Source organism: Buteo buteo, chromosome 11 (assembly GCF_964188355.1).
Source record: "Buteo buteo chromosome 11, bButBut1.hap1.1, whole genome shotgun sequence".
In the NCBI taxonomy this organism is placed as follows: Eukaryota; Metazoa; Chordata; class Aves; order Accipitriformes; family Accipitridae; genus Buteo; species Buteo buteo.
Window position 1 is genome coordinate 34108025 of NC_134181.1, and position 14062 is coordinate 34122086.

The 14062-nt window shown below is 37.2% G+C and overlaps 1 protein-coding gene across 4 annotated transcripts in view; it reads left to right on the top strand.

Annotated features, from left to right (window-relative positions):
• ADGRD1 (adhesion G protein-coupled receptor D1) overlaps window positions 1-14062 on the top strand; it is a 157800-nt gene that overhangs the window by 12835 nt on the left and 130903 nt on the right. For all 4 annotated transcript variants that reach the window (XM_075041457.1, XM_075041458.1, XM_075041459.1 and 1 more), the window contains 7 exons: window positions 2138-2317; window positions 3530-3784; window positions 7333-7397; window positions 8160-8315; window positions 10851-10910; window positions 12184-12301; window positions 13228-13338. In XM_075041457.1, the coding sequence (XP_074897558.1) occupies window positions 2138-2317; window positions 3530-3784; window positions 7333-7397; window positions 8160-8315; window positions 10851-10910; window positions 12184-12301; window positions 13228-13338 (945 nt within the window). The remainder of the gene's footprint in view (window positions 1-2137; window positions 2318-3529; window positions 3785-7332; window positions 7398-8159; window positions 8316-10850; window positions 10911-12183; window positions 12302-13227; window positions 13339-14062) is intronic.

Here is a 14062-nt window from a genome sequence, read left to right on the forward strand (position 1 = left end):
AATGGTATGTAGATTATGTAAATTGATGGGTGCTATCATGAGGATAAACAGAAATATCAGTTAGGAAGATACTACATAGTTAAATTATTTATTCTGCAATAATATAATTTTTAACTTTTCTGCTGACTTAATGTGACAAAAAGAACATGTGAAATACAAAAAATTGTGTTCCAGAGAGTAGTGCGTGGGGGAACATTTCTGATGACTGTAGTGAGCTGTCTGAGGCTTTTCCATCTTTAATCATAAAATTATGAAACACATAAAAAAAAAAAATCTATGGTTTTAACAAGAAATTCACATAATGGTTTGAGGGCTTTGTTAACTTTTGCTGGTCTATCTGGTAGTAAATTGGCAAAGTTCGTACTGCCTGGAGGGCCTGCAGAATCGCTTACTATAAAATCATCCAGACATATTCTGACTACATGTCAAAAGAGCATAGTCAGCAGGTTCAGGGAGTGATTATGCCTCTCTGTTCAGCACTCATGAGAGCATATCTGAAGTACAAGGTCCCGTTTTTGTCCCCTGATATAAAAAAGATGCTGACAAGCCAAAGTGAGTCCAGCAGATGACTTAGGGGGCTGGTCAATATGACACGGGAGGGGAGACTGAGGCTTTTCCTTACACCATGAAGAAAAGAGAATGCTAAGGGCTGTCTTCAACCACCTGATGAGTGGTGATAGGAGCAGATGGAGCTAAACGGTCTTGGAGATGCACAATGAAAACGTGACAGGCAATGCAGGCACACCGTAGCACAGGAAATGCTGATTAGATCCAAGGAAAAAAGTTTCTTTGCAATGTGGGTGGCCAAGCATCGGGATGGTTTGCACGGAGAGGCTGTGCAATTGCATCTGTGGTGACACTAAAATCCCAGCTGAGCTCTGAGCAACCAGATCTGTCCCTGAAATTGGCCCTGCTTCTAGCAGGCAGTTTAGACTAGGTGATCTTCAGGATCATTGCCAACTTAATTCATTATTATTCTTTGTGGCAAAACCTCTTCCACTTAGGTACTTCATAAACTTTTTCTCAACCTGCTCTGAACTCAGATTTTATTGTTAGCACTTTGTACTATAAATTCTGAGGTGAACATTTTTAGGAGCTGTTTAGCCGAGCCGTTTTCTTTGTAATTGCATTTGACTGCAGAACCTCTACAGCAGAGCCACTATGACCTTTTGAAGCGTGAGGGAGGTTTGATTTGCTACTTGTGTTTCAGTCATGCCTATTGAGGTAACCTTCATTAAAGAAATAAACCATTTTACAGAAATCATATTTCTTCACTAATGTGCAATCTGAAGAGCCCTTCAATTTTACAGTATAATAGTAAAATTTACTGTGAATTGAACAGGATCATTTGTTGACAAAGTTAATCACGTGCACCTGCGGGATTGCACTTGCATTTTGGGAAGAATTCTTTGATTTTTGTGTAGGTGGTGACCTCAGAATTTTGACTGTGGCTCTGCATATGTTGCTATCCCTTTCTTTTACATTGGTTCTTTGCTTTCAGCACTTATTGGAGCACTGAAGTGTGAAAACACAGGTAATAACATGCTTAGAAGAATTAGTGTAATTAGCAATGGATGCTACTCAATAAGCATGGGCATGCTGGCAGCCAGTTAGCACATCAGTAGCTTGGAAGCAGTCGATGTACTATTTCTGGCTCCGCTGGCATTTGGTGAACATCAAAAAAAGATGTAGATGCTGGTGGAGAATATGGAAATATGAGAGCAACCTGTGTTTTGAAATAAGCGAAGATCACAGGAGGAAAGGGGGATCATCACAGGAGGATGAGAAGGGTATGGAGACTGGAGACATAAGGCAAAGGGAATGGAAGCATAAATCTGTGAAAAAAGGACTTCATTACTTTTGGTGCTTAAAAATCTTTAGTTTTAACTGATAGAAGCTACTCAGGCAGTAACGATTGCTACTATGTCCTGGGTACGAGCATGTGATGCAAAACCAAGGAAGAGATGTTTGTTTGGTTTAAACTATTACAGCATTGTTGATTTAAAAAATGCTGTCCTTGTTTATGCTAGCAGATGATCTCTCCTCAAAAGCATTCCCACTCTCTGTATTCTACAGATTTGGAAATCTTTAATGGCACTTGTTTTCATTAAAATCTCCTCTCACTTGCTTTCATCAGGAGTAACATTTTCCTTTTTCTGGAAGACTCAAGACCAGCAAGCTAAGTTTCTCCCTGCCTCCGGTGGGCAAGTAATTTCCAGTGGTTTCAAAATCTGTTCAAATGAAGGTGAAGGCTCAGTGGAATTTTACGCCCGTGGGAATGCAATGATGAAATGGAAAGCAAGCTTTAGTCCGCCAGGTAAAGTTTATAAAATTTTGGTTTTATTAATTTCTTTTTGTTATATTTTACTTTATTCTTGCAGAGAGGTGTAGTGGTAACAGCACAACTTGAGGAAAGAAGTGGATATATATAAAATGACTACAGAACTCTGTGCTTAAGAATTTTATTGATGTGGGGAGAGAGAGATAAAGTGTGAACTGAAAACCCAGTGATATTGTATCATAGAACAGTTGCCATTCAGTAACAGTCCTTGGACCCAACTTCCAGTTGTTTCTGAAGTGGAATTCTTATTGACATCAATAGATTAACAAGTGCTTAGATGGAAACATAAGCGAAGAATGCAGGTTAATCCCTGACAGTTCTCAGTATATTCTAAAACTGGATATGTGTGCTGTCCTCTACTGCCTCCTAAATTAAGACTTTGTTTAGTAACTCTTTAACTGGGTGTTTAGTGCTTTGGTCATTTTGTTATCTGTTGAGTGTCAAGTTTTGTATGCTATGTCATGTATTAATAAACATTTTGGTATATCACATATCTTACTGCTTCCATCTAAACTGTGTATCGTTGGGAAGCAGTATTACCTAGTGACTGGAACAAACTCTGGTCTTCTAGTAATGTCAATGACAATCACTAAATCTTTTCTTGCCTTAATTTGAGTACCTGTAGATTGGTAAAATACGACTTTCTCACCTTGTAGTAGCAGAGTTTTATAAAGCTTGATAAATCAGTTTAGAAATCTTATTTTAAGAGAAAAGCTGCTGAATGGTAAGAATAATTCCACATGTTTGTGGATTATCCAATCCAAGTGAAAATTAATATTATGTTTTCAGCCTCTCAAGTATAATAAAGACACTGTGGCTACTTTTAATTAGTCTATTTGCTTGTTCTCCAGTTCTTGCAGTCCTTATGCAGTTCTTGCTGAACTGAGTTTTGAGACAGTATTGAAGAGACTTCAAATCTTGGCCAATAATACTTAGCAAGTGTAATTTATGAAACTGCAGTGAGCCCAAGTGAGAGTTCAAACAAAAGCTAACAGGCATTCTGCCAAAGTATGGGCTTCCCCCTGGGTATAAAGATTAATATACATGACATCAGCATTCCATAATTCACTGTTAGCACTTCCTATACAGCTCTATAGCATTGCACAAGTCAGCAAAAACATCCTGAACAGGAAAGGCTCTAAATGGAATTGATTCATGGATTTTGCTGTGACTTTTAATGTTTTGCAGGTCCTTATTGGACTCATATTCTCTTTACTTGGAAATCAAGAGAAGGACTGAAAGTATATGTCAATGGAACTCTAAACACAACTGATCCAGATGGGAAAGTTTTCTATGATTATGGAGACCCCAGTGCAAATCTACTGACTGGGACACAGGGGGATCAAACTAAACGCTATGTGAATGGGGCATTTGATGAATTCATTATATGGGAAAGGGCACTCACCCCCAATGAAATTGAGCAATACTTTACAGCTGCTATTGGTGAGTATATGCACTGTTGTCATAATTCATCTTCTGCAAAGATGTTGACTTAAAAATGTTTAGTGTGTAAGATTTGTGTGCATTTTACATCTTTCAGCTACTGAATGTAATTTTTAGAGGCAGAAAAAGTCAGGTATGAATGTCACTGAAATTCTCAGCTGTCTTTAGATGTGCTGTCTTTTCATCCTGGATTCTAGCTCCTTCAAAATGTCATAAAAAATTACAAAGACCAGAAGTATCATGCCATTGTTAGATCCCATAGGAGCAAGAGAGGAGCAATAATTAGACCTGAGGCAGAACAGTATTAAGAAAGACTGACTCTGGATTTCTAACCTGCATTCTGGTTGTTGTGTAACTTGGATCCAAGTCACACAGTGTATTCTAGCAGATGTGGATAACAGTGGTTATCTCTCCAGTTCCTGGAATAATAAAGACTTATTAACTCATGTATGCTTGTGAACTGAAAAGAAAGATAACAGCTGAAATGTAATATAAAAGGCAAAGAATCAGGGATTAGAAAAAAGTCTTAGACTGGCCAGTAAACCCTGTCAGTTAGTTGTTCTATGGATCTTTATAATAAACTTTTCACTACAAGAAAGACTGTTGCTATTAAGTGCTCGTGTGTGAGTAACAATTAGAAAAAATCCATCTTGGGAATAAAGCTATGGGGCATCTGGAACATTTGGCTTCACTGGCAGTTTCCCTGCTTTCATTTATTCTTACTAGGTTACTGAGAGCTAAAGCAGTTACACCCATAACTCTTGTGCTTTTAAACCCATGGGAATCATTTTCACAACGTAAACTCTTTGAATAACACAGAACTTCTGATGCATGCCTGGAAAGGAGAATGTATGTGTTTAAATTCTAGGTCTGGTTATAGCAGTCAAATATATACAAAATATATTTTTTCAAAAAGAAAATAAAACCTAGCTTATGTAGAATTGAAGTCACTGAACAACAAAGCCCTCCATCTAGTATATAATAAAGCAATCTATTTGCTTTGCCACACAAATAATAACAATTGTGCTCAAGCTTTTTATTCTAAAAAGTGATTCCTGTGAAAGCCTTAAAAAATTCTGATTGGGAGAGTATTCACTTGATACAGGAAATAGTTTTAAAATCTTAATAAAACTTTTTTTTTTTTAACTTCATAATGTTCTGGTCATGTTGGAAAAAATGCTTTTGTATTTGGCTGTTATATCTTTTGCAACAATCTAGGATTACTATAACACTATCCAACTCAAAGCTACCATAAATCACATTCTTTGATTTAATGTAACTCAAGAAGAATGTTATGTTGCTAAGTTCAAGAGCAGTAGATTTTCAAATTGACCTGATCCATCTATATGTGTGCTCTGTTTCACTGTCAGAGAAGTATGACTTTATATAAGTATAGAGAACTCTTCCCCCCCCCCCGCCCCCCCCGAATTCCTGTGAACTCACAGCAACCATCCTCTGAAGCCCTCTGCCCTCCCATCTTCACTCTAACAAATAATCAAGGCATTATGGAAAGCTCTTTCTACAAATGCAAATCCTGTTCAGGACTTAAGTTTCTACTTCTTTCCTCTACACATTGGTTTGGAAAGAGTCTTACTGGGGCTCAAAATACCTGGTTTCAGGACATTAATGCTTGTAGCTAGCTTTTCAAACACTGCAGAAACAGTTGGGCCCTCAGACTCTGCTAAAGTCTAAATTTTTAAAGAGTTGTACAGAATTTTGCCTGTATCCTACATTTCAATCCCTGCTGATTTTTGGAAGGCTGTATAGCAAAATTCCTGATTTACACATTGAGATGTTCATACTGTGAGCTTTTATGAGTTTACTGCAATTTTGCGTTAATACTAGATTTTTTTTTTTCTTAAATCCCTAGTTAACAGGTTTTCAGGGTCATCTGGAACTATCAGTTTTCTGTGGAAAATAAATTTCTAGCCTCTTAATTGAAAGTGAAGCTTGATGTGTATTTTCTAGGGGCTTAGGAATTAAAATGTAAAGTGGTGCCAGGTATATATATTTTTTTGTAAGTATGAAGAATTTCAAGCCAATGTTATTTTAAAGTGCTCAGGTGATTTGGAGCACTTGAGAAATGTGAAGTATTGATTTTTTTGCTTTTTCCTTCAAAGTAGTGGACCTATCAGATTTTATAAAATTTCCAGTTTGATGGATGAAGTTAGAACATTGTCACAAGAAGCAATGGATATTACAATACTAATCAACATAGTAAACAAAAGTTATTCTTGGTATCTATTTATTGACTTTGGAGGGCTTAAAGCAGGGTTGAAGCTGCACTAATGTGGTTTGACATAAGAAAATTAACAGGACAGCTTGTTTTTTAATAGAATGAATAATCATGTTCCTTTTGGATCCATGAGAAAAATGTGTCCTATATATGCAACTACTGTTTGATTGTGCTGAAATACCACATTCCTGGCAAATATAATTTCTTGGTAAGACATAGATTAGAAGAAAACTTTATTTCTCTATCACAAATGACCAATAAATCCCTTTGCACAGAAAGGAATCAATATTTTTAAAATGGAGCAACTGGAAACCATCCAAAATCGAGTTTATTCTTTCTGTCTCGACAAAACATTTATGGCATGTTCATACGGTAATTTTCAATGTATATAGTGCTAGTGGGTGACATTTATTAGTAAAGCCTGTCTGATTAATAGCAACCTCACTGTTGCTTGAAATCAACTTACAAACACATAACAGAGACATTATCTATAATGTGCTCAAACTACCAATGAAGATTGTGTTTTGACTCGTTGACCCCTGTTATTTGTTTTATGCAAAACTGGCATGCCCCAAAAAGCTTTAGTATACCATCATTTCTACCAATGCTCTTTTATTTGAGGGTGCCTTAGTTTTGCTGCAAGTAACATAAGCATTTCCATTGGCTTTGTTTCTTATAGATTTTTTTTCACATGGAGAAGTCTTTCTGAACTTGCCTTCATGGGTGTGATTTTATTTGGCACTAAAGCAATTTAGACTCAAGATAAAAGTAAACATTAGCATTTGGAGATCATAGCTGAGGCTTAAGTCTCATTTTTTCCAGTGCCTGCATGTTCCCAGTCTCAATTTCTCACATACAGAAATACAGCAAGGTCATATATAAAATTGTCAGAAGTGCCTACAGGTTATTATTTATTTCTGATAAGACATAGGATTTTTTTTTAATTTTCCCTAAATACTTTGCATAAATGTTGGGGGAAGAGCTAGAGAAGGAAGACGGATGCCAATGTTTTAATTGTATAGTTGTCCTTTTTTTATTGACATATAACACTTGAAATTTCCTGTTTGCAAACAAAGGTTTAAGTCTTTAAGACTTAGACTAAATTGTAAGGCTCATCTATATAAAGATGTCAAAATAAAATTGATGAGAGAATCAGTAAACAAAATGCTTTAAACAAGCCTGTGTAGCTACAGTACTGCAAATAAGTAAAATGCACAGAACAGCACATATGTTACTTTGTTAGAACTGATTCAACATGCAGTGGGAATATTAGATTTATTAATACTTTCATTTGTGTATGTATTTTCCCCAGGTGTGCAAGTCTGGCTTTCTTCAACGCTTCCATGGTCCGTGATGACAACCACTACAAAACCTGTGGTAGGACAGTCCTCATAACTCTTTTCTGTAATGTCAGAATGTGTATATATTAGAGTTACAGACCCTCCTCACTTTACAGTTTTCATTAATGGCACTTATTTTAGTACCCCAATTATAAACAATTTCAGATATGCATAGGGAGAATTTTTAGCCACTGTGAGAATATAGGAGTACCGCAGAACTCTAAATGTAGGACAGATAAAGGGAATTCATTGTTAAATAAAAATATTTTCTAGATTAAAAAAAAAAGGGGGAAAAATGTAGAAACTTCTGAAGTATTTCAATGAACTTTGAAGATATAGGACACTCAAAAACTTTTTGCTCGTTTTTCCTCCTTTCCTTTAAAATTGGAAAAAAATTCCCACCACAATAACAAAATTAGTTTTCATCTGTTTAGCAATGATGAAAATTTAGCTTTTCATATGCAGAATACATACAAGTAGCTGTAATCAGCCTGCTGCAGTGTATTTTCACTTTCTTGCGATCTGCAGTGTCAAAGTTCTATTAGTTTTCTTCTTGTTCACAGAGGCTTTCAGGAAACCATGACAGGTAGGACCTGAATTGCTAATGAAAAAAATGAAGCTGTGCTTCTATATTCAGTTTATCCTATTATCTGTGTGCTTTCCTTTTCCCTTAGCTTATGTAGTCTCCTGTGTGTAACCACAGCACTCTGCTGTGCCTCAAACTCCCTTTTGGGCTAAAACAATAAATAATGATTGCCCTATGGAATAATATCTGATGAGGTGTATCTCTCTCCTGCAGCTCTCTACAAATGCCTATCATCCCATCATAACTAGCCTGACTGAGGAGAGAGGGAAATTCCGCTCCCCTGACACCATGCTGGGCTACCTGGAGAACGTGTCCTTCAGCTTGCCCAACAAATCCTTGTCGGAAAATGTTGCTCTAAGCCTCACGGAGGTAAGTGCCTTTCACAACTGCGTGTGGAGCCAGATGACCCTGATGTTCCTCCAGAAGCTGGAATGTCGAATGCAGCTTTGAAAATTTTTGCTGATTGCAGAAAATACACAAGAAAAAAGCAGTAACTATTTTAGGGAGTAGCAGAAGGTGAGCTTCAACCAGAGAAAATACTTTAAACAGCTCATTAGTTCTTGGGGATATTGCTTAATGCATAAATTATAAATACCTGGAACCATGGCCACATGTCAAAAATGATGATTTAGTTGAGCAGGAAACAGAGGAGGAGAAAATAATTTGTTAATATTTTTTTCAGCTTCAAGTGCATCCAATCAAGAATATATAATTCTGGAAAAAAAAAATTCAGCATTTCTCTGTATGGCCCAGCTGATTGAAAATGCAGCAGAGTTTGACAGCGTTTTTTCAGGTGCAGGACACAAAGACACCATAATCAGGGTCGTTAGGGTGGCAAAAGGGAGGCATACACGAGCTAATAGCAAACTAACTTGGATGCAGGGAGCACTCTAGTTGTGGCTGTACCAGTCTGGCCCCGGATAACTGCCCAAGTATAAACTTGTAACTTCTTATCTTTGAGATTCACACCTGCACTAGAGAATTAAAAGGTTATCAGTTGACTGCTGTCTGCCCAACCTTTTGTGAGCATTTATTGCTCCTGTAGTAAGCAGAGGGCAAGTTGTGCCTTTCCTCTGCTTCTCTTTTGCAAAGTCGTGCATTATTCTTGTTGGACTCTGCAATGGCAGAGGCACACAGCCTGCTCTGCCAACTCTGCTTTGGAGGTGGAAAGCTGTGGGAGAGGACCTGTTTGTGGTGGTGATGTCCTTAACTTTTGTGAGTTCATAGCTTTATCTTGCACCGGGTTCCAGTCACAGCCAGGACTCCTGTGCAGACATATCACATATCTCCACTGAAACTGGTTCATGGAAAGATCAGGTCCAAAGCTTAACTGAGTAATTTATTTTTGTTTAAGCTAATTCACAAAGGGGGGAAAAAAAAGGTGTTTTCTGCAGTCTGAGCTGAGGACAAGAGGTCAGTGGGCATCTAATTCCCTGATTTCAGCAGGGTAGAAAGCTATTATTACAGTAATCAGCTCTGGCCTCGCTAGTGATTGTTCCTTTAAGCCTACGGGTAATACCAGGGTGGCAAGGATTATTTACTCAGACAAACAATATAAATAAATGCTACTGAAAACTACATGGACAGCAATTGATAGTTTGTGTTAGAAGCCTGGCATCTGCAAAGTGTAAAGCTTGGATTTCATGGATCACAGTTTAATATGTAGCAAAAACCCTTCTAAAAAGCTCTAATACATTGTTTCCTTTGTTTTGCTCAAAATTTTATGGGGGCTCTAAATTGAAAACAGAGTGTCATCCTGTCAGATATCGTACCTGTTTCCCACATCATTTTGGTTGCCATTTGGTTGCTCATTCATGCTATCTGATGCTGCTTTGTGTGCCATGAAAGTGATGTGCAGACAGAAATGTAGGACATGATTATCTTTAGCAAAGCTATTTTGGGAAGTAAACACAAGAGAGTCCTGATCATACATACAGAGTCTGTCATTTGTCTGATTGATGGTTAGGCTTTGTATTGTCTGCAGCTAATTCCCTGAAAGACGGGCACTGAGCATGCATGCTATTTACTGGGAAGTTATCTCTGTCCTGTTTGTCATACACCTCACAGCACAAGAAAATTTGATTTAAGTGATATGCAATAAACATTCCGATTACTGACGCTCATTTATAATGCATTGCTTCTGACAAATCTGACTTGTGTTTTCTGTTATAATGCTGCTCTGCTCAGTAGCTCCAGCACTCCTGCTTTCCCTCCCTTTCCAGTGGTCTAACACATCCTTTTTCAAGTAAATCTGGAGTGATGGTGTGACCTGAAAAGAGATGCTCACTGAATGTTCTGGGCAATTTGGGCTGGGTCCTGGGTTTAGGGTAAGAGGTTTTAACAGACAAATTTAAGCAGGAGATGTCATCTATTTGTCATCTTCAGCAAGACTCCTTAGGACAGGGGCTGTATTGTGCTAAGCACTTGAATGGTGCCCACTATGTTAGATCTTGACCTCAAAAACAACCTTTAAGTGCAAAAGTTAAGCAGATAATGAATTGTACAGGCAATGGGACCCAGATATTTATCTAGTGCTGTTGAAATATCTAGTCATCTAAGAATAGAAGAGGTATTAATGTCATATGAGTTCAGATAAAATGGGAGAATAAGTTCACTTTCGTCTTAATTCCAGAGTTGTCATCTCAGCTGTAGTATAATGATTGCAGTTTGGGAGTTTCACAGTGGTGTCACTTTTAATAAATAAACTGTTACTTTAGAACGTCACCATACAGAACGTGATGAGAGTGCTGGCAGGTAGAGATGAATCTGTGACTTGAATGAAAATGGGCTTGTCATCTGAAAATAAACCTAAGAAAATCCTAGCAGAGATCTGCCTTGGATCATTACCAGGACATGTAGCTGATTAATAAAGAATCAAATAATATATGTTTATTTATCTTTTAGGCATTTTTAAAAGCTATTGAAGACTTTCTTTTATTGCCCAACTGGGTTGATGTACCAGAGGTAAGAGAAATGGGCTTAGATTTGTAGGTTACTTTGGTTGCATAATTTCACATGGACAGTAATGAAACTGATTGCCTCTATTATTCATCTTGTTAGGACTTTTTGGCAGTATGACTTCCTTATTTTCTTATATGTCACTTTCATATTTGCAGTAAAGATCCACAGACAAAAAAATTGTGTCATTTTCTTTTATAATGTGTTTTTGAGGGTTAAAATAGGTGAAATTTATCTGCTGCTGTTTCCACATATTTCAGGATGAATGAAACAAAATTGTATTTGTAAAATAACAGATATTGTCACTAAAGTTTAATTACTCATTTTTAGCACTGAACTTTGATATTTAAAAGTTTATATTTGTTTTGTAGACTGATGTTTTTCAATGGATGTGAAACAGGCAGTAGTGCTTACCTGTTTGGTGAACCAAAGCTTTGAGAGAGATTAAACCTATTAGAGGGAAAAGTAACTTGTATCAACGTTCCTTTTCTTCTAGTCTACCTTTTAGAGTGCAAAGAAATACTTGCAGGAGGAACACAGGAATTTCCTGAGATTTTAGTTTGAACCTTAAGGGAGCACAGATTTCAGAACAGAGAGACTTTAAACTGAGAGGAGGCGAGGCTAAAGTAAATTAAGGTCTCACTGAAGTCTAAAATGCTTTTAAGAAAAAGGAAGAAGTCTAACTGTTTTAAGTTCTTAGCTTAAAATCCTTGATCATCTCTGATGTAAATAGATTTCAGATAAAATAGATTTCTTTTTCATTGAAACATGCATTCACTCTGAGATTTTACGGATCAAGTTTCAACCCGGGGGGTTGTTTTCCAGGGGACATGTAAACACTTTGAAAGTAGCTTTGTACTGGGGATCATTTTAATAAAAAATGAAAGAAAGGCCAAAGTGTTATGTCTCATCTTATGTTCCAATAAAGGTACCTGATTAAGAGACCTGATACCTGTCTTTATTGTCAAAATAACCTGCTCAGTTCTTGGCCTCATTCTACTGAATCCTGAGTATAATTGACTGTCAAATACTGGTGGGAGCGGAGAGTCATTTGGAGACGTTCTGTAAAACATAGTATTTTATAAGGTCAGGCTCTGGCTGGCATCAATTTGTGTAACATTTTATCCACTATATGTGGAAAAGGTTGTGGAGAAAGTGACATTTGACTTTGGATGTTTGTATGATAAGTCACACAGGAATTTAACATGGCGCCTTGGCATTTTGTGCTATGAACTGCAGTTTTTCTTGTTGTAGAGGCTTCTCTTTCTTCTTCCCCCAGACTGCTCACATATTTGGAAGCTTAATTCAAACTATTGACAGCGTGATGGCTCATGTGGCACGCAATCTGGACGAAAACTTGTTACCTTTAACTGTTGAGGGCACATCATCTGTGGCAGGTAGAATTTAGCAGAAATATTCTCTCTGGACTGTCTGGATGTCCTAAACTCTTCTGTGCTTGCAACTCCTCTTTGCCAACGTGAAGGAGGAAATCAAACCAGATAATTTTCTCTTTTCAATACAAAACAGTGTTTCAGTTGTAGAAAAATGACTGTGCAGTTAGTCGAGGTATTCAGCTCTGACTACTTGAACTTCCTTGAGGTTATTTGGGGAAGGGTTTAGAATATGAATTCTATGAAATTTGTCTAGTAATACTGTACTACACTAATAAGCAGTTAAAGGGCCTAGAGCTCTTATGCAGGACTTTGAAGTTGCAAATGCCTGTATGCTACAAAAACGTAATTTTGCAAGGTTTTTGCAAGAGATTGCCAATAGTGGAAATAGTTTTGACCTTTTAGGAGAATTTTATTTTACTGCTGTTTAGCATCCTAGCACCCTAATTTCATCCGTGTCTTTGGACACTGCAGGTAGCAAAGGTAATTTATCTGTTCTGGCATTCTGCTCTGCCGTGCTGAGACCTGTGTGAGAGGGCAAATAACCTGAGCAGTCACCAGTACCATTAATCACTGCAGGTACTCTTGGACACTGGCATTCTCAAATGAAGCAGTGGAGGTCTGAAATTATGTCTTCAAATGTCAGTGGAAGAGTGTGTTATCAATCTGTTTTGCTTGCCCTGGTAAGCTCAGTGTTTGAGCATGGGTGAAGTGATCCATGGTATATTAACAGCATGCGTACCACCTTCTCTGTCATAAAGGAGGCAGATATAAAAGGCAATTTTATACTCGGGAATTTACTATATTTTCTGCAAACATATGGGGTTTTAAGTTCAATACTTGCAATAGCTATTAGGGAAGTCTAGTTAAACAGTCAAGTAGGTTGTAGAGGCTATTGATTTTATCATATTTTTGTTTGGGTTATCACACAGATTACACCTTGGTCAAAATGCATCCTCAGACTCTGAATTTGTCCCACTATCGATTTCCATCTCAAGGACAGAGTTTTATTTCCATTCCCAGTGAGGCTTTTCATGAAAAAGGTAAGGAAAAATTTAAAGGGAGGAGCAGACTCTTGTGAACAGGGTATCCAAAAATTATTTTGCTTGAAAACAGGTTTTGGTTTGCTTTGTTTTTCCAAGTAATCAATTTGGTCACTGGCTCTAAAGAAGCAGCAGTTGTCCTGTCATACTAACAAATGATTAATGTGGTAGAAGTTTTGTATTAATTTTGAATAACACAGCTGGGCCACAGAGACTGAAGCCATTTAATTTTTACATCTCTTTATGTAAGGGAAGCCATAATTTCATAAATTATTTTTAATATCTGAACTGATTATTTTTAAGAAATTCCAGGATGTCAGATCAGGTATTACTTAATCCTTCATGCAAAGTCGCTCTTAAAATGTTGTACGAAAAACTAAAAAATGACAGGTTTAAGCAACAGAAGCTACAGAAACAGAATGAAGATGTGAACTAGAGTCAAGGCAAAAAGGCACAACTCGGAAATCCATACCTAGGCTAAAATTTTAATAATCTCAAAAGCAAGATATGGCAAGAATCCAAAGATTTAGTTAAGGCTCTAAAATAACAATGTTTGAAGTCAATTATCTATGTTTTAATCAGGGTTTGAAGGAACCTACTTACAAAAACATCTACCTGTGTCCTCAAATCTCTGAAAATCTACCTCTGTGCCCTAAATTCCAACCCACAGAATTTATACACCCAGAGACCTTTCTGCAGTCACCTCTGTTGAAGGAAGGTTGGT